The sequence below is a fragment of the Silurus aristotelis genome (assembly GCF_946808225.1).
Source record: "Silurus aristotelis genome assembly, chromosome: 12".
Taxonomy (NCBI): domain Eukaryota; kingdom Metazoa; phylum Chordata; class Actinopteri; order Siluriformes; family Siluridae; genus Silurus; species Silurus aristotelis.
In genome coordinates, this window is record NC_139585.1 from 20041407 (window position 1) to 20062687 (window position 21281).

General features: G+C 38.4%; 2 protein-coding genes across 13 annotated transcripts in view; one reads left to right on the plus strand and one right to left on the minus strand.

Moving 5' to 3' along the window:
- The window catches only part of g6pc3 (glucose-6-phosphatase catalytic subunit 3), a 269889-nt gene that overhangs the window by 128446 nt on the left and 120162 nt on the right, over positions 1–21281 (minus strand). The window lies entirely within an intron of this gene.
- tanc2b (tetratricopeptide repeat, ankyrin repeat and coiled-coil containing 2b) overlaps positions 1–21281 on the plus strand; it is a 188437-nt gene that overhangs the window by 55104 nt on the left and 112052 nt on the right. For 8 of the 12 annotated variants that reach the window (XM_083555684.1, XM_083555676.1, XM_083555685.1 and 5 more), the window contains one exon: positions 6759–6858. The exons of 1 other annotated variant lie outside the window; for it this stretch is intronic. In XM_083555684.1, coding sequence (XP_083411810.1) covers positions 6792–6858 — 67 coding nt within the window. In that variant the 5' untranslated portion in view covers positions 6759–6791. Of the gene's footprint in view, positions 1–6758; positions 6859–19512; positions 19752–21281 lie in introns of those variants that run through there. 3 more of the 12 variants (XM_083555677.1, XM_083555679.1, XM_083555682.1) reach the window with 3 other exon arrangements.

Here is a 21281-nt window from a genome sequence, read left to right on the forward strand (position 1 = left end):
TCCGATATCAACCAGTCATCAATATAGTTCAGAATGCTAATGTCCCGGAGTCTCAGCGGGTTAAAAGTTGCATTCATGCGCTTCATGAATGCACAGGGTGAGAGCCCAAGGCGAACGGGAAGACCCAATATTGGTAAGCCTAACCCCCGAAGCAACCCTCAGGAACCTCCTGTGAGCCGGAAGGATGGGTATGTGGAAACATCCTTTAAAACTATTGTGACAAACCAGTCCTCAGACCTGATCTAAGACATGACCTGTTTGAGGGTGAGCATCCTGAACCTGAGCCTCATTAGCAAGCGGTTCAAGGAGTGCAGATCTATATGCAACCCCCTCATCCTTCTTTGGAACCACAAAGTACCGGCTGTAGACCCCGGACTCTCTGTCTAAAGGAATAATCACATCAATGGCCTCCTTCCTTAAGAGAGCCAGTACTTCTTGTTCCAGGACCAGAGCCTGCTTGGTTCCCCCCACTTAGTTCTCTCTACAGAGCGCAGGACCCACTGAGACACTTCTGGTAGGCTTTCCCAGGCAGGACAGGAAGGAAGTGTCTTAAGAGAACCAGTCTCTCAAGACTGGTCTCTGGCTCATGCAGAGTGGCGGGAGCAGTGCTCTGAATGCACCTGAGAGGCGGCGGGTCACCTCCATCTGCTACCGGATTGGGTGGAGATGGAAGGAGACACCCGCTGGAGTTGGCTGATGAACGTACCATGGCAGGGTTAACAGACTGACCTCCTGTCGGTGCTGAAGAGGGACAGGCACTGTATAATGGGGTGTAGACCAGCCTCTTAGAACTGAGACCCCTTGATTTTCAAAGTCTCTGCGTCGAAGCCCGCTTGCTGCAGATGACGACCCTCAGGTCCGCCCTGGAAGCTACAAGGGAGGTAGGGCTTAAACGCTACCAACTGTTTCTTCACCTCCTGGAACTTGTCAATGACCGCACCTACATCGGCAAACAAGCCATAAGAAACCATCGGGGCATTTAGCAGGAAGGCCCTGTCCCTGTCAGGAATACTAGAGCCTTGGCCATTTCCTTGGTGGCCCTGATAGCTAGGTCACCTGACCGATGTAGCTCCTTAGCATCCTCAGCCCCAGAGCCAAATCCCTCATTCATCTCCTGTAGCAGGTCAGCCTGGCATGCCTGCAACACAGCCATAGTGTGGAGGCAACCCGCAGCCTGACCTGCTGCCATGTAAGCCTTGCCTACCAAAGCCGAAGTCAATCGCAACAGCTTGGTGGGCAGAGCCGGGGCCTTAAGGGACGCTGCTACACTCAGGGATAGACAGCCAGGCAGCCAGTGTCTCTTTAACCCGAGGCATTTCCCCATAACTACTCTCTTTCATTCCCACCACATTCACATACAGCGAGACATTCAAAGTAAAGTGGCGGGCCGCATTACGGCTGTCCCAGGATCTGGACACCTCAGTGGGCAGATTTGGGATAAAAGGCAGACCACGGCATGAAGGTAGTGCTGTAGTGGGTAGAAAAGCATTTATCCTGCTTACTCGGTGGGTGCTGCTTCTGCTTCTCTTCTGGCTATGCTAATTCAAGCTTTCAAACCAACTTATTCAAACAGCACGAGTCACTACCTTCAGGAGCTCTTTGTACAACATAGGCTGGAAGGAGTCCATGGGTTCGCTGGTCTCCATAATTTCCCTCTCCTCAGAGGAAGAAAGAAGGAGCACAATGCTGCTTTTACTGGGGGAAGAAACTGCCAAAAACGGCATGCTTCCAAACCAGGGAGCGAGTGCTAGACCAGGCAGATGAGGCGGTAGAAAGGGGCATGCCCATCTCCAAGCCCTCTGCCAGGTCTGCTTGCGAGCCCAATGACATCTGATGACGCTTTGCCTCAGCACCGTGAGGGAAAGCGCCCTCCTCAAAGAGCGTTCTCCGGGAGCGGAGGGTCCACATGGACATGCGGCTACATTGCCACCGCCGGTGACGTAGCATCTCTCCATTGGCCGGATTAGACACATGATTCAGAACGTGGATAACGTGGAAGTGTCCCCAAACGTTGCGACTCAGTTTGAGTTTCTGAAAGGGAACTTAGAATCTTTATGTTTCTAGAAATGGGACTTTACACACAATAGGGAGAACCTGGCAAACTCTATATAGAGAGTAAACTGAGCTCAGGACTGAGCTGTAAGGCAGCAACACTACATACACTATATGAAAAAAATTATGGAGGCACACAATTGTATAGGATGTCTTTAGAAGTGATAGAATTTAATTTTCCCTTTAGTTGAACTAGGAAACCAAAACATGTTCCAGCACAACAGTACCCCTGTGCACAAAGCAGGCTCCATAATGATTTACATGGGATCTCTCCCAGGATCTCTTCCAACTGCACCCAGGCCTCCTCACCCTACATCAGTGCCTGACTTTACTAACAACTTTGTGGCTGAATGAGCCAAATCCACCCTTCAAAATCTAGTTGAACTGAAGAGTGGAGGTTATTATAAAAGCTAATAGGGATTAAATGTGGACACATGCAAATCTTAAATTCAGGTATTATAAAAGTTTGCATGCCAGCTTTAATGTGTGAAGCACTGGGTGAATTGTGTGTTCATGCTTACCTTTAAAATATTTTTTGGTGCAATTCATTTTAATCAACTCAACCCTGCCTTTCTATGTTTACATGACTCACATTTGTGTGTGTGTATATATATATATATATATATATATATATATATATATATATATATATATATATATATATATATATATATATATATATATATATAAAAAGAAAATTCAAGCACTGCTTTAATTTAATATAATTAATATAATGAAACAAGGGGGTCCCCTGGTGGTCTAGTGGTTAAGATGCAGCGCTCCCACCGCTGCGACCCGGGTTCGATTCCCGGTCAGGGAACCATCCCCAGCCACTCTTAGTGCCGGTCCCAAGCCCGGATAAATTGGGGAGGGTTGCGTTAGGAAGGGCATCCAGCGTAAAACATGTGCCAAATCAAACGTGCGGAGGATCCGCTGTGGCGACCCCTAACGGGAGAAGCCGAAAAGAAAGTTTAAGTTTTTTTTAATGAAACAAGGTAAAATAATTTTGTATTTTTGGGAATAAAACCTGAAAGCAAACAGTTTTTGACATCTCAACAATAATTTCTAGTGTTTCATAAAAAGGTTTATTAGGTGTTGATATAAATTGGCACCTTTCCAAGCTGATTTAATGCTCACTGAGTGCAACCCTAAAAGCCCAAAACCTTTCAAAGATAAATTGGGCTGTAAAGCTTGTGAATGGTTTGAAAAGCAACTGATTAATTAATTGAGTTGATGGACCTTTTGAAGCATCTGATGTAATTAACTGATCGCTTTAATTGAGTGTGGATGGAGAAAGCATGAACGTTCCACAGCCATAATTATAGTATTGTCTAATGATTCATAATTCCAGTCTAACATTCACAAATTGGTTTAATTTTGCATCTAGTGGGCACATGTGCTTGGTTTTTGGATTCAAGTTCGATTGGGTGTGTGAGTTTGAGTGGAGCTTCTCACTGCATGAGTGATTGATAGGATGAGATGGAATTTGTAGGCTTTTTATGTATTGGTACTTCATTGTATAATTTATTTTATGATTTTTATAGATTATATTTCATTTTATTATTTAATGTATTATTCGATTTTAGGGTGTTTTTTTTTTTTTTGTGCAACATTATTTAAACACCCTGGATTTTTGCCCAAATTTTACTAGTATGTTCTACAATCCCTCACTGGAGTTTCCCTCAATGTTATCTACCTATTAATAATTTCATACTATGTGGAGATTCTTACGTTTTCACCCTTTTTTCTGGCTTTCTTTCCAAACTTCATAACTCATTACAAATTGCCTCGCATGTTCCTCAGCTCACTGACATAATTTGACACCTCAAAAAAGCTTGAAGGCCCCACATTGCCAGCTGTCGCAGTCTTTGCTCTTCCATTCCATCTCTCTTTGAACCCTGTTACTGTATGCAAATGTTGTTTTTGCTTCTTTCTGTAGCCACTAATCACGTTGTTGTGCTCTAAGCTCTAATGGCTTCTAAGAGGAGCGCAAATATGTTTTAAACATGCAGTTGCTAGGTTCGACGTTCACCAAGGCGTAGAAAGTGTTGACAGCCAAGGAGCAGGGTTAATAATCATACCTCCAGTGTCTTCGCTGATGAGCCAATTAAAAAGCAAAAAAAAGTTTTCGGATGAAAAGATACATACTAGCATTATGAGAGGACACATGTGGCTATAATTGGACTGGGGCACTAGATTGAACAGTTCGTCGACTCTTGTTAGAAATTTCTCGTGCCTGAATGATTTGACAGTAAAAAGTCACCTGTATGCAGAGTGTGTGTATATGTGTGTTTGTGTGTGTGAGTGTGTGTGTCTGTATGTGTGTGTGTGTGAGAGAGAGAGAGAGAGAGAGAGAAAGAGAGAGAGAGAGAGAGAGAGAGAGAGAGAGAGAGAGAGAGAGAGAGAAAGAAAGACAGAGAAAGATTTGTCAAAAAATGTGCGAAAATAGAAAGTAACTTGACTTCTTTGATTTAGGGTAGAGCTACTTCTCCAGTGTAATTAAACGCTAAATGTTTTTACTGTCACTGTTATATAATATACCTATAATATAATATAATATAATATAATATAATATAATATTATATAATATAATATAATATAATATAATATAATATAATATAATATAATATACCTGCTTTTTGCATTAAACTAATGTTATATTGTATTATATATTTTGTAACTTGGGTTACATACGTAACCTACAATCGTTCCCCATTCGGGAACTCAAGCTGCGTCCAATCACGACACACTGACCAGACCCTGCCTAGTGTGTGAAAGCCTCACAACCAGCATGTAGGACAGAGGAGCCCAGAGTGGCTCTAAGGTTGATGTCATAAAATCTGATGAAGGTCAGCGGGGTGGACCAGCCCGCAGCGTCGCAGATGTCCTAGAGCGAGACTCCAGCCAACCAGGCCGTAGATGCCACCACACTCCGAGTGGAGTGAACCTTGACCCGAGCGGAGCGGGGAGACCAGAGGACTCATAAGATGATGAGATAGCATCCACTACCCACCTGCTGAGAGTAAGCTGATTGGCAGGGAATCCCTTCCTTTTAGGGCCATAGCAGACAAACAGCTGCTCCGACTTTCTCCATGGACTCTTCCTGGCTACACATACAGCCAGTTTTGCTTCTCCTGTTTGGGGGCTAGGAACGAAGGAGGGCAGAATGCCTGCAACACGACAAGTCATAAGGGAGTCGTAGACACCTTAGATACGTACCCAGGTTTCGGGTAGAAAAGGTCCTCGACCCTTTTCAGGGAGGAAATTGCCAAGAGGAAAGCAGTCTTCACAGACAGGTACCTAAGAGCCACTTAGGCCAGGGGCTCGAAGGGGGGGTCGGATAGAGCACTCTGGGTCGTGTCCCTGGGATCACAGGAGGACCCGTCGCGCCAGCTTGTGGTTGATATATGAGACCACCGCTGTATTGTACGTGTGAACCAACACATGGCAGCCCCTCAGGTCTAGAAGGAAGTGTTTCGCTCATGACCGCTCCCCACCTCGTGACAACCATGCTCACAACCTGGTCTAGAACACCTTTCCAGAAGAGTGGTCAGATACAAATCCTAATGTCAGGTGTCCACAAATGTCTGTACATATAATGTACATAAAGAACTTGATTTTCTTTGAATTTATTAGCAAGCTGGCAAAATATAATCCCCAATTATCAGAACACTTTCTGTTGCAGACTTGCAAATGTGAGTTAATTCACTCTTTTTTTTCGTTTGTTTTTTGCTGGTTTTGTTTGGTAGAGCATTCACACGCACAAAGTTATAGATAGAAAACAGCTTTTGGGGAGGTGAAAGAAGACAACCAGCAAACTTGTATATTATTTGGTAGAACCGAGTGACTTTTTCTCATTAATCTCGAGTTATGTCAATTATTTTATTAATACAAATAAAGATGGGGTTGAGGGTTGAGGGCCTTGCACAAGGAGTCACAGCTTGATAGTGCTTGAATTCATGACCTACATTAACCAATGAGCTGCCACTCTACTTGAGCACAAAGAACTTGCACAGCTCCATCCAGGCTCCATTCAGGTCTGGGTTCGACCCAGGGTCAGCTGTGTGAGAGTATGGGTCTCTAGCAGTGTGCCCCATAGGTGGGGTGTGAACCCCAGTGCAGAGACAAATTTAAGCCGGGTAAAAATTCCAATATATTGTAGAGAAAAATTTAAGTGTTACCATGATAGAACAAAAAAAGGGTACAGAGTAGACATCTACAAAATCGGGTCCAAAAATATAACTCAAAATGCTCCCCAAAAATAAAACCAAAACCATCTTTTATATGTAGAGGCACTATAATTCTTGTGCTTTGTGTGTATAAAAAAGTAGGGAAAAATACTTTTTGGTTTACTCACATGAGTATTGGTAAATGCTTGCTCAGTGCAGGTTACACCACAGTGTGAATGTTGTATTCAAGTGCAGTGGAACATTCAATACAACAATACAATTCTTTCATGCTGGGATGGACATCTATAAGTATATAATTTACTCACTCTTAACCAACAAGAGCAAATTTACTAAAAAATCAAAAATAAAAGTAGTTTCATCTTAGCTGCCAAATTATACGTATTTATTTCTCTCTCTCTCTCTCTCTCTCTCTCTCTCTCTCTCTCTCTCTCTCTCTCTCTCTCTCTCTCTCTCTCTCTCTCTCTCTCTCTCTCTTTCTCTCTCTATTACACTCCCTTCCTTCTTCTCTGTGTACAGGTATTGCACTAGATCTACCCATCCATTGGCATTATGTTTAGGAACAGCCTGAAGATGCTTCTGGGGGGCAAAGCCAGCCGGAAGAGTCGTAACAGCAGTGGTCAGTCTAACTTTTTTTGCATTTTCTTTGTATGGCTTTCTTTGTCTTTTTTCTTTGAATGGCTTGTTTTTTTTTATGTTGCATTGTCAAGCATCTGACATCAAAATAATAAAGAAAACATATTTTTACGCTTTATGTCATAGCCAAAACCTGATTCCTAAAATGTTTGAATTACAACATGTAAACTGCACCAAAACTATACACACTAGTCTGCTATTAGTCACTTAGCTTCTAATTTGAAAAAAGGACCTGTTTCCAATAACACACACAGGATTTTCATACACTTACTTTTTGCGAAGTACTGTATACGTGCTGTTTGCTCTAGCTTTTAGTCTATTGCCCTGTTTATGCAGTTTAAAAATCATCTGACACTGTGCATGTTTTTGACTCTGCTTTTGATTCACATTTCGAATCTCTCTGAATTACACTCATTCACAATCTTTTAAGCTTACATCAATTAAAGCTGCCCAACTGCATTTTTATCTGTCTGAGGCATTTTTATACCAGCATTTACTACTCCCCTGATTGTTTTGTTTTTTCTTGAATTAATGGTGAGTATTAGCTGCAGTACCTGTTTGCAAGGTGATTTCCCTGTGTAAATATTGATGTTCCTTTTAGACTTCAATCACCAGCTCTGCCCTTTGTGTCTACTTTCCTTCCATTTCAATATTATGGTTTCAGTGTGGGTAATGGTTTTTTCAAATACGTTGCTGCGTTTTCTTTCTGCAGCTCTGCAAAAGGTCAGCCTTCTCCTCTCTAGGTCTTGGGAGAATTGTTTTTCCTGATCCCTTTGACTTTTTACCGAACAGCTCACAGCCATTTGAGGTGTTTCAGTCTAAACATTCGTGTCTTTAATTAAACATTGTCTATTTATCATTCGACTCCTTAATAATAAAGTGTATATAAATAAGATTGACCACAGCATGTGGACATGTAGGCTTTGAGCTTTCTAATAAACATTGCTGCACTGTTAAATAGAAAAACACCATTAACTGAACAAGTGAATCATCTCGTGGTGAATAATTGATAATAGGAATAATTGAGGTAATTTTTTTTACTTAACTTAGAATCAGTGAAAATAAATCTTTTTTAGAAAGAAAATGTCATTACTTTTGTTTTTGTAGTCTACTCCACAGCTATGTGACTTAGTAATGCTGCAGGCTACATTAATCACCACAACCAAAGCTTGACAGATGCTGAACACCTGTACAGATGTTTTGCCAAACAACATTGCTCATTTTATGCTTTATTTAACTGCAATAATTTCACTGTTGCATTTGTAAACCACAGTAATTCTGCATTATGGGGTATTTTTTGCAGCTGAGAAATCACTTGAGAGTCATTGAGGGTCAGCCAAAAGACATTAGATGTTGCGCCTGCTTTAGTTAGAACAACAGTTAAATGGTTAACATAACATTTATAAAAGGACGTCAGCTTATGCAGTGTATGTCTAAAGGTATTTTGACCCATAACAGTAACAACTTTATATTTGTTGAACATCCTGTTCCGGTTGAAGTTCCCTCTGTGCTGTTCTAATAACCAACACTTTTCTGAGAAGGCTTTCTGCTAGATTTTGGATTATGGCTGTGGAGATTTGAGCATGGGTAATGTCAGTACGCACCAGCTCTGGTTTACAGTCATTGTTTCAGTTCATCTCAAAGGTGTTCAGTAAGTTTGAGGTCAGCCTCTATGCACAACACTTGACTGTTCCACTCCAGCTTTCTCAAGCCATGTCTTCATGGAGTTTGATTTGTGCACGGGGCATTGTCAAATTGGAACAGTGTTTGGGCCTCTTAGTTCCAATTAAGGAAAAGAAATGTGCTACAACATATAAAAACATTCTGTACAATATTCAATTTTGTAGGGTGTCCACATATTTCTTGCAATACAGTATACTTAATATGTGAAAAATAGTGTTTCTTTTAGCTGCACTTAACATTATGTGTTACACGCCATAGCTGCCAGTAATGCTAAAATATACGAAGGTTTATCTGTTTAATTTTATGTAAATGTTGATGCTGTTTTATTTGTTGTTGTTTTAAAAAACCACCCACAGGTGTGTGATCCTTACTGCTCACAAACCGTCACTTGACCACGCCCCCACTGCCACATTATTATCATATATAAATATTATTATATATATAAATGTTTTTTCTCTGGTAGTAGATAGTAAAGCCTTCCCCATGTTTGGAATATTATACTCAGACTTTTTTATTTAAAGAAAACTTATTTACCTTCATTTCCATGTGAAGGAGTTATTTCTGTGAAGATACAAAATAATACATAAAACTAGTGGAAATTAGAAAAATTTTACAGTCGAGTGTAAATGCATTGAAAATCAAAACTCCATTTTACAGCTGTATGGAATTAGTTTGTGTCCAAGAACAGCTTTTGGCTGCATAAACTTTTTCAGTAAACACTGGCAGCCCGTGGCTTTTGGTAAGGGAAAAAAAGAAAGTAGTTTATATGCAAATTTGACTGACCAACAGAGAAGCAGAACCGCAGGCTCAGAGCACTTCATCATTTCTGCCAACTCTCATCTGTCATGAGTCTTTACATAGTGATGGTCAAAGGCATTATAATCTGGCATGAAATAAAGGTCTCCAGACAGGTTAGGTGATTCATCATAGACAGTGGGATGTAAAGTGCTATTCTATAAAATGGAGGATTGTAGCATTCAACTGACTTGCAATTATTAAATGTACATTCCGAATGCATGTATAATGGCATTTAAATCTTGGCATATTCGCATATGCAGCATTAGTTTGAATTGAACCCTGGTGCATTGTCCTCTTTGGCATGGTTCGTTCAGTCAGGTCAGATCACAGCAATCGCACCCTTGTGTGGACCAAAATAACTGCTTGTCTGAGCAGATCTCAGTCTGCTTCCAGTTAATCAGGTATTGCACCTTAAACTTCACTGTACTGTTGCGCAGTGACAATGAAAACCCTTCTATTCTAAAGTGATTCATCTCTAGATTGGTTTTTCAAGCATTTTCTGTAGATGTGAGCTGCTAAACAGAGTTGTTACACTGCAGACATGGTTCGTGTTCTAGATATTATTGGAATTGCATTTGTGCCAGAGGGTACTGAACATCTAGCACTAGCCAATTCAAATTACACTCTGTAAATTTCACTTGAGTCTTCTTCTGGAAGCTGTTGAATCAAGTAGCAGAAGTCAATGAGAGTAAAGTGCTATTAAACTTTGCCTGAATTTGCCTGAATGGAGAACGGTCACAACGGTTTGTAGAGATTTTCTTCTTTCTCGTTGTATATTTTTGTTAATTTCTTCAAAAGTAACTTTCATTACTTTTGGCACAAGTGTAAATCCATTGGGATTTGGATCAAAGAAATGTTCCTCATGCTTGGGTGATTTGTTTTTGTATTATGATTATTTTCATGCACAAAAGTGTGATTGCCTTTTTAGTAGCTGCATTTCTGATCGATTAATGAAAACGGAAAAAAGTTATTTTTCAGAAACACACGCTCCCTCCGCTAGCATGCTAGTTCATTTATTTATTATTTATTTATTGCTTTTTTTTTGGATTGTATTATTTTGTGCTGTGTGAACCTGTTCTGAACCTGATTATCTAATTCAAAAGTTTCTGTCACATTTAGTCACATCTAATATTAAATAACTTGTCAATTTGTTTTACTTTAAAACACACTGCTAATTATGGATAAGAGTTAGCATTTTCTTCTATATTAAACAGACTACATTGGACTGGACTTCTCTTGTGTTATTTATTTATTTAAAAAATGATTAATAATTTATTTAAACACATTATTATTCAGACAAATTTCCTCACTTACTTTTAATAGGTTTATGTGAATGAACAAAAGAATGTGTATGTTTTTACCCTCAAGACTGGTCAACTCTTCTGCTTTTCAAAAAATAAAAAATTTCTCAGAAGGAACAGATGAGGCAGCAATCCCAAAATAAATGATAGAGTGACAGAATGATGACTTATGTACGATAAACATCAGCACAGTGTAAGAAAAATTAGATCATATTTAGACTCAATTTAAATGAATTATTATTAATTAATGTGAGTACTGATCTCCTGGCTATATCACAAGTTTCAAAACTTAGATATTACTGCAGTTAGTGTGCACCTGGATGTGCCATCATTGCTGCTGTTTTGTCAGTTTGTAATGAGAAATTGAGAAATTGACAAAAATATGTAGATGTCTATATGTAAGGTTTTATTCAGTTATAAATACCTCCGTTTGTAGTCAGCATGCATTTTGCAATCCCAAACCAGAGTTTCAGTACCAGTTAAAATGTTTGCTTTATCTTTTTTTTTTTTTTTTTTTTGGCCTTTTGTCAACTGTTTCATCAGTAAGGAAAGTTGAAATACTTGAAACCAAGTAACAAGCATTTAGTCAGAAAACATGAATTGTATTGTGGCAGCATTCATTTTCTTTATGGAGATGAGCTGAAAAAAATATTGAAAAAAAATATATATATATTTTTCCATTAAAAGTCGCTGTTTTATGTTCCGTAAATTATGCATTTTTTTTTATTTCTTCTTAATTATGTTCCCTGCTAAATACAAGGCAAGTTTGTTTTTAATTACAGAGACTGCAGTCAGGACTTCCATTGTAAAGCAGTCAATACAATGTCTTAAGAAGGTCGAGACAAAATGTTGTTCACAGTCCTTCTATTTCATATATGTCAAACCGAATTTGTCAAATCTCTTGGGAATAACCTAGAATTGGGTTACCACTATTTTTTTTCCTTTTATTAAGTTTATCCAAGCTGACATTTGATCAAGACTAAAGCATTATTCAGTCAGAGCACTGCCCAAGTCAATGTAGGAAGCACGTCTCAAGATCAGCCTTCGAGTCATTTAACACTACTGATTACTTAAAAGAAATTAACCATGTTTGACTCACTTGATAAAAACATCACTTATGCTTTTACTGGAAATACTCCAGGGCGTAGGCATCATTTTGAATACAGCATCTGCTGCATGGGCTCTCTCCAAATAAGATTTAAATAAGTCATGTAAATTTAATTAAGTCTAACTAAAATTTGCTCAAACTCGCTTGTGCTCAAAAGTTCTTTACATTCTAGGACATTCAAATAGCAAAAAACCTTGTAATTGGTTTACCTCGAAAAAGTTTTATGATGAATCTCCCATTCTGACTGTTCTTTATTTTACCCACACTGATGCTATCATGATTTAGATACAGCTGTTTTAGGTGGTTCTATTGATAGAACAGAAGATGGTGAGAACAAAACAGAATGTAGGATGCAGCATAGAAAGACAAAACAGACAAGCAGACAGAGGGAGAAAACACAGTTTGAGAGTAGACACGAATTCTAGCAACTTGAGACAGTTTAGAGACACGTTACATGTTTTTTCCACCTACACAGTAAGAATTTTCTTTTGTTCCATATTTATGTCCCTTTTCCAAACTTTGGCGTCATCAGAGTGCTTAAGAGTAAGAGCGACCATTACATTTACAGCATTCAGCAAAGCACATGCTCTTATACAGCTATATAACTAGCAGGAGGCACGTATAATTATGGCACAAAGACAGATGGGAAAATAATAGCTTTAGATAACTCTTTTTTTTCTGAATTTACAGACTGCTGACTGATAGTGTCTGGATCTCACAAGTGATTCCTTCATATGTAAATATCAGTCAGACAATGAGCCATAAAATCTTTTCTTCACCAAGCCACTCTGGTGATTTGCAAAAAAAAAATAGCAAACCAGTTAAAAACAATAAACTGAATAAATACTACAAATTGAAACAGTTGTTAAAAAGAAGTGTTAATGGCAAATTGATTTCCAAGTGTGTCAGTGCTCTAAGTGCTCGAAGAAACATTTAAATAAAATTGCGTGTGATTCTTCAAAAAAAGGGTTTGTTGCAGAAAGTGGAAATTTTAATGAAGATAATTGCCATGAAGTAACGCACCAACTCAGCTCTATACTGATCATAATATTTTCCATTAGATACGATTGTTAAATATGCGTAAGGGAGTGTGTGTATGTGTTTCTCTAATCGTTTGCTATAAGTTGGTTACTGACCTTTACAGACTCTTACAGACCTGACAACTGATATTTATCACAAGCTTTGTGAAACAAATGGCATTTGTACGAATTTGAATTTGTTTCGCCATGATGCATTGATTTACAACAGACAACCAATCTATCTAGGCGTGTAATGAGCCTTCCTTTGAAAAATGCAATTATACACTCAATGTATGTAGAAAGCTGCTGGGTTTTTTTTTTACCTATCTTTCTTTGCTTCCCCAGCTTTCCCAGTTGAATTGGTTTCCTTTTGGCACCAAAACTTCCTGTCATATTTCCAATTTTTTTCTTTCTAACTAGCATAGTTTCCTCAAACTGCTCGCTTCCTTCCTTCACCAGTTAAATGTATGTTTTCCAACTTTTCTAGTTTTCCTGAATAAAAATTTCGCAAATATCCCTTATTTCCTATTTTTGTCTAGGTTTCCAGATTTACTTTATTCCTTTTTGCCTAAGAAAAGGTTTTTGTTCCCTTACTTTTATTTTCTGTTTCTTTGATTTCACAGAATGTATACTTTTTTTCTGGATCCCTAGTTATAGATGTTCCTGTTTGCTATTGTGATATTAATGAATTTAGTTATCTAGGTTGAGTTTACTCATAATGTAAGGAATAAATCCTGTTGCCTCTTCCCGTACTATAAAATCTTTTTGGGACCTCCAACAATACCTGATGCATGTGTAAACGAATTACATTATCATAAACTGCATCTCCTAGGGTTATTTTATTATAAACATATACATTTTTGTGATTGTCTACATATTTGAAAGAAATAAACAATGTTATTAGCCTCACTCAGCCATAATATGCATAATCCATAATATGTGTGTTTATTTTCACACACTGCTTATATAAAAGTGCAAATCATGCGAGGCTACCGTGCTGATGTTTATCTTATTTTCTTAGTTTTCTTGCTCAGATTCTCATCTTTTTGGGTGTGTGTTAGAACTGGCCAAACAATAAACTCTGGAGTCAGACACCTGTACTATCCAGAATTTATTTTGCCCTGGGGTGAAAATAAGAAGCTGTAGTACTTCACTTAACATCCATAAAAGTGGAAAAACAGGTGGTTATAAAGCCAAGACTAAGGAAATGAAGCCATGTTTTGAGTTTATGGGCTCGTTCTTTTCTACCACTGTGGCCCAGAAATCCCTATGCAATTAGCCCATATCAGTAAGTTCGCCTCTCTGAAACACATACACACATTATAAAGGTTCGAATTTCCAGCTGGGCCCCATTTCAACCTGAGCTAAATCCACTTATCACCCAAGTCCCCAAGATGACAGATATTGTCTCATCTTTCGGATTCAGCTGGAGATTGTCCCTTTTCAGGTGTATATTTTAGCTTTGAGAGATAAAACAACTCAGCACTGCACAGATTAAATCTCAGTCCAATATGCCACCTTTGGTGGAAGTGTGCTAGACTGGAAGATTGATACAGATTGGACAGATTGTTCTGTGGGTCCCAAGAGTGTCCAAATCCATCTGTGGAGAGTAAGAACTATTTAGGGCTATTACTATTTTAGGGCATCAGTGGCTACAGTTTACTTTAAAAGATCACAGGTTTCAAACTCTCATTCTTTGCAGAGCACATCAGCATTTTTTTGTGAGCCCTGGAAGAACTGTTATTTAAAGTTATTAATTTATTCTATCAATTAACGCTCTGAATGTACATGGTTTCTAAAAAAGTCATGAGCCAATTAGAAACTATTAATCTGCAAACACTATTTAGCTTAGGTGAAGGTTATTATAACTGTGTTATAAACTGTGTTTTATATATATATATATATATAACCTCGATCCTTGCAGGGTTTGTGTTCTATGACCCCTCTCTCCTTTTTTGATGGTTCCTTTTTCAAGTGGAATTGTACATGTACTGTACTGTAAGCATAACACAAATTGTGAATTACTTGTCATAAATGTTTTATTTACTACTTTAAATAAATAATACAATAATAAAATAGTTTTCAAACATTTTTTAAATCTAATTCATTAATACAAGAATCAGAATACAAGAATCAGATTTTCTGCGAGTTACTCTTGACACATTGGGAGTGTCAAGGCCACGAGTATCAAGGTTTCTTTGTACATTAAACTTTTAAACTGTTCTTTCTTTCTGACCTTGTGATTCAATTCATCCCAGATCAGATCCTTACTATACATTGCCAATAACAATTCCATGGGATTTGAAATCTAGAATTTAATTCTAATTCATTTGTTCACATACCAAACACGTAAGTTTAGTGTAAATTCTTTTTATTACAGATCTCGCTTGAAAAATGTTGTACATACAATTTTTATACATTTTATTTGAGCAAATAAATCAAGACAACAGTGTATGGCATTTAGTGACTTACACAAGTGTTTTGTGCTTCCTACCAAAAAATATATCTGCACACTAGTAAAGACAGCCCAGGGTGTAAGAAAACTATTAAGGTTAGAGATGACTAGTGTGTAAATATAACTAGGGAAACTGTATACAAGCAAAAAGGTGTAGATAAAGTGCCTACTTAATTCCTCTAGAAAAGGTGGATCTTTAGGTATTGGTTAACGGCTAACCAGTGTAAGCGTAATCCACCATTTGGATTCCTTCACAGAAGGGAGATGTTATTAAATAATTTCCTTGATACTTGTTGCCAATAATTTTTTATGCAAGTGCTTTTTTTTTTTATCTATTAAGGTCTACCTTGGATGTCCTATTTGTAGAAAAGGCGAAAAGTTTTGGATTATCTCTAAATAGCTGAAGATGTTTTTTTCTTTTCATGTAATGAACCATTACTTTTATGCAATTGGAAGCAGATGCTAATGAAACTATCTCTCCAGGAGAAGGATTGGACAGCCTAGGTGTAGCCTTCTCAACCAGGAGTGATGTCTTGGCTGAAATAGCGAGGCATATGGTGGTAGCCAGATTGCTTTGAAAGTCAAATATGGTATTCTGGGAATATTGATGGTAGGGATTTGTTATTCCACTAATGTACCCATGATAATGATATCTAAAATAGTTGTTAATAACATTAAATAAATAGTTAATAATATCCTGTTAACATGTATACATTAAAAATCCCCCCACATTGTGCAGAGAACACCTGTGCACTTGTATATTCATGCAATTACCCATTCAGGCAGTTACGTGGCAGTGGTACAATGCATAAAGCTATCAACCGTTTAAGAGGTCAGACGAGAATGGCCAGAGTTGTTTGACGTGGACAGGAAGTGTGCAGTAACTCAAATAGCCACGCTTTACTATCATGGTGAGCAGAAAAGCATCTCAGGATATATTATCAGGCTTCTTCCTTGTCAGCCAATTAGAGCAATCTGCAGCTCTTGTGTACAGACAAAACTAGATGGAACTGGCACTCACTGGATATTGTTTTGTTTTTTCACACTTTTCCACTTGCCTAGAAACTACGTCTTCAGTCCAAGTGTTTTCTGCCTCCATTTTTTTTTTACGGTTTGGCTGGCGCACTGATTTATACAATACATATGTATTATATGTTCTCCCTAATGCTTTGTCTTAAATGCTTTTTTTTTGCTTGCTTCTGAACCCAAACATTAACATCAACGGTATTTTTTGCAACGTACCCGTGGCAATAGTGCGATGAGCCGAGCTTGCCTAATGTGATCTCACTAAATGTGTCTCTCTCTATTCAGTAAAAGCAGCAGATAATTATGTAATGATTCTTTTGATATTAAGTTTGCAAGTCTGCTCAGCCATTCAAGTTTTATTATCTGTATCTTATCGAGAGTTGGAGGTGTGTGAAGGAGGTGGTATATGGGATGCCGGTGAGTAGACCCAGCACTAATCCATCTAACTGCCCAGCCATCGTTTCTGACCATTTTATCTATAGAATCTGCCAAACAAATTCAATAATTGCTATGCAAATGGAATTTTAATGTCGGTGCATCATTATGCAGAAAACATATAATCATAATAAAACACTTAACCTGATTTATTTTTATGACGAAAATGGGACCAAAATACAAATACATAACTACAGTTTCCCTGAATACTATTCGCAGTGGATTTATAAAGGTTGGTGGTAAAAATGACCTTTAAGTCACAAAGTGACCATACAATGTAGTATTATTATATATGTTCTGCAAATGTAACCATTGTTCACTCAAACACTTGAATTTCTGGATTGGCACTGTTTAAAAAAACATAGCTACATACCTATCATTTTGTTCACCAGGATCACTTTAAACACAATTTCATGAAAAACTGACCCATGATTGACAGATAGGATAGATGTTTAGAGAAGAAGAGAAGTGTCTCCTTTGCCATAGGGAAGGACAATGTAAAGGTTGTAGAATTAGGAAAAGGTTAATGGTGACTCACAGTAATGCTCATGAGAAGTTGGCACGTCATGGTAGTGTTGTCCTAACTTCCCTCTGCGCCAGTTCAATAATTGATCTGATGATCCTTTCTCAGAAGTATTCCTTCATGAAACTCTGAAAGCTCTATCACTTACAGGACCTGTTAAAAGATTGGAAGTACCTACTATAGACCTTTATTGTTTTTTGAGAGACACATGCTATATGGAACAGATTATGTAATTCAATAAAATGGAGATTTACTTTGACCAAAAGTAAACTTTATTTTCACAAAAAAAAAAAAATAATAAACCCTTATCACGAATAACATCTTTACACACTCTTGGCATCTGAACAGTTAATCTGAATTTTGTGCAGTTGCAGATGCAGAAATGTGTATAGTAGATTGTGAGGCAAGTGAAATCTGATACAGAATTTGGCATTGATTTTATCTTATTTGGCATTGGCAAGGAAGCCAACCTACTCCCCAACCACTAAGGGAATTTGTGTATCTCACTTTGATATGTTTAATGCTTTGTAAAACACATCTCCAACAGGTTACAGCTGGCGTTCCTTTCTTTAAGATAAGGCTGTGTCCATGTTGAGCCACATGCTGATAACCCACTTCTGAAACTTTCCAAATTTCAGCAAGTTCAAAGGGACTACCCAATTGAAGTTAGCCTAGAGTCCTTGCATCCTCACCAAGAGCTGGGTATCAAACTTAGCAACCTGCCTGAATCTGATTGGTGAGATGAAATGTTCCACATGCCACCTGCTTCACTATTAGGGAGTTCACAATGAGACTGCCATATTGTGTGCGAGAAGATTGTACATGTCCCAGACAGCTTGCTTCCTGGGCACAGAGGAGCCCATATTCCAAATATGCCTAAAATCGAAAAAAAACATCATCATCCTTCTGGGTTTGACATTTGTTTCTGTCTGACCCGCTGTTTAGAGCCTGACCCACAGTATAAATGAGATGCAATTAGTGACCTGCTGCATTCCCGAGACCGTGACCTTGTCTGTTTAATGTTCGCATGAGACTCTCTGAGCCATGAACCAGGCTGTGGTGATTTAAAGGGGCTATGAGACATATGTCCTCTCAAACACTTTATGCTTAACCTCAGCCTGTATGGGGAGATGGAGAAAATCTGGCCCCAGCATGTATGTATGTAGATCTGCTCAAACTAGAGACTAGAGTCACATACTCAGTCAGAAACATGGACAAGGTGTCAAGAGATCCGTACTAAATAACGGAGCAGTTTAAAGTTGTCATTGTTCTGTGTAAAGAAATTACTGATATCAAGGACTATTGAGCGTATGAGTTATTTGAGTTGCTAATGAGGTTAGAAGAACAATGAAAGTCATGACTGTGTGACAACAGTGTTTATTTGTAAAGTAATATGTTTTCTTGTTTTTTTTAACCACTTCATTTCATATCCAGGTACACATGGCCAGAAAGTTTTCTATGGTGACTGCATCTCTACGTTACCGAGTTTTGTGCCATATTGATGAGCAGAGTGGTTTTAACCTGAAAGTTATTGCCATAGTTGAAAAATGCTGCTGCTATTAGAGCAAACATGAAAGGATTGCATGTTTAGTCTGAACTGCTCAGTCATTCAGTCTGCATCGACCACACCTTGCTCAAAGGTGTTTGTCTGTGTGTGTGTGTGTGTGTGTGTGTGTGTGTGTGTGTGTGTGTGTGTGTGTGTGTGTGTGTGTGTGTGTGTGTGTGTGTGTGAGAGAGAGAGAGAGAGAGAGAGAGAGAGAGAGAGAGAGAGAGAGAGAGAGAAATAAATAAATAAATATGACACAACAGAGAATGACACAATTAGTTTCATGTGGCAATTTGTGTGTTTGTGTGTCTGTGTGTTGCCTGAGTTGCCACTTTGGTCAAGTGCATTTCACAGTAAAATGAAGAAATGGCAATAAAAAGACGTGTCCAGTGATATTCTGTAGGTCATTCAGCTATATCTATAAAAGAGAGGGAAAAAATAAATGAAGAAGTGTTTTACCTGTAGGAGAGTCTACCTTATAAGGGGTGTTATAACCCTGAGCAGAGCATAACCCTGTCTGCTGCGGCATGCGTATGTGTATGCACTCATTTGTATGAACACACTCTTTCTCTCTCTCTCTCTCTCTCTCTCTCTCTCTCTCTCTCTCTCTCTCTCTCTCTCTCTCTCTCTCTCTCTTCTCTCTCTCCCTCTCTCTCTCTCTCTCTCTCTTTTTCTCTCTCCCTTTCTCTGACACACACACGGACACCTGGTGCTTGCTTTTTATGCAGCTCAGAGTCCTAAAAGCCCTCCGGCAGTCTGGACTCATCTCTCTGTCCTTCCTTCCTTCGCTTTCTTTCTTTTCCTCTTTCTCCTCTCATCTCTGTCCTCTCTGTTCATTAGCATTCCTCTCTCATCCGTCTCTCCCCCTCCTTCTATATTCTCTTCCTCTCTCTTGCTCTGTGTCGCTTTGTATGGAATTTGTGCAGACGCCACTCACCTCAGGATTTTTAAGCACTATGGAACCACATTGTTGTAGCCAGAGGTGAGCCAAGGGGGTGTGTGTGTGTGTGTGTGTGTGTGTGTGTGTGTGTGTGTGTGTGTGTGTGTGTGTGTGTGTATGGGTATGGGTATGTGTATGATTGGATATATGTATGTATGTGTGTGTATGTGTGGGTGTGGCTCTGCATTTTGCTTGGTTGTAGTCACAGCTGTTCTTATATATTTAATGGAATTTACAGTTTTGTCATCTGAAGTTCATATTGAATGTGTTACAATAGTAGCAGAGTTTGTTTACTGTGTGCAGTGTGAATTTGTTAGCTTTTTTAAATATGCACAATTGTAAGCGCGGAATAATATGCAAGTTGTGTACACCGTATCTGCACGTATGCTATTTTCATATTCATGCCTGGGTCAGTGTGTCCTAATTGTGCTATCCTATAATTATTGCTCCATGGTGCTGGGTGACTATTAGAGTATTGTTTCTTAAAGTATTGTATCAATACAGCTGCTACAGTATGTATAATGCTTACTTATGTTACTGACACTTTCTTGAGCTCTCCAGTGTAAACAGGACCCCAGGGATAACCTGAAAGCTTTGTGACACGATCTCGCTTAGGATTTTCTTATTATCCATTATAGATAAGGTTAAGCTGGACACACAATAAGTGTACAATACTATACTGTAGGTCTAAACAGCATCAATGCCATGTGTCTGGATTGACCAAATCCTTGTCAGACACTGAACAAAATCTGACGAGGAGGTGGAGGTGGTTTATTTTGGTCTATTAGGCCTACATTGTGTCTAATTTACTTTTACTTTTACTTTTAGTAGTGGAATTATGGTACAATATTCTCATTTAAACTACTTTTAATTAAGATTTTTAAATAAAACATCACTTGCATTCAGATTCATATTGTTAAAGACACAAAATGGCCCAAATACACCAATTATGTGCCAGGACTGAAACTAGATTCTTAGATGACTCCAATCCCCATCATGATCTACAGATCAGAGCACTCTTAATAGTCTGATGATAATGGCAGTCATGTAAACTGTTTGCATTGGCCATCACATTCAATACATTTCAACCCAATCAAACACCTATGGTAGATTTAGTATCAGTGTTTTAGCCTCTACACCACCACATTATCATTATCATATCATTAATCTCTTGGAAGAATCTTGTATGTTGCTCCAGTACTATTCCTTCAGCTGTGGTGGACATTAACGATGTAAATGTAATTCACTACTGTACTTAAATAGCTTTGTCGCATATCTGTACTTTATCTGTACTTTTACTAAAGTTTTCCTATTTGGGGAGACTTTGACTTTAATGTCATTACATTTCGAAGTCAAATATCTTTTTGTGCCTCCACATTTTGTAAAATCATTTGTTCCTTTTTAATTTATGAGTGGAAAAAAAAACTTAACTGGTCAAACACACAGCAAGCAGCACACTCTGTTTTGAACTTGTTCCACATTGTATTATCTACACAAACAAATATAGTCCAGCATCAGTTCAACAGCAAGCAGAACATTTTGAGAGGTATAAATGATGGAAGAAACACCCGA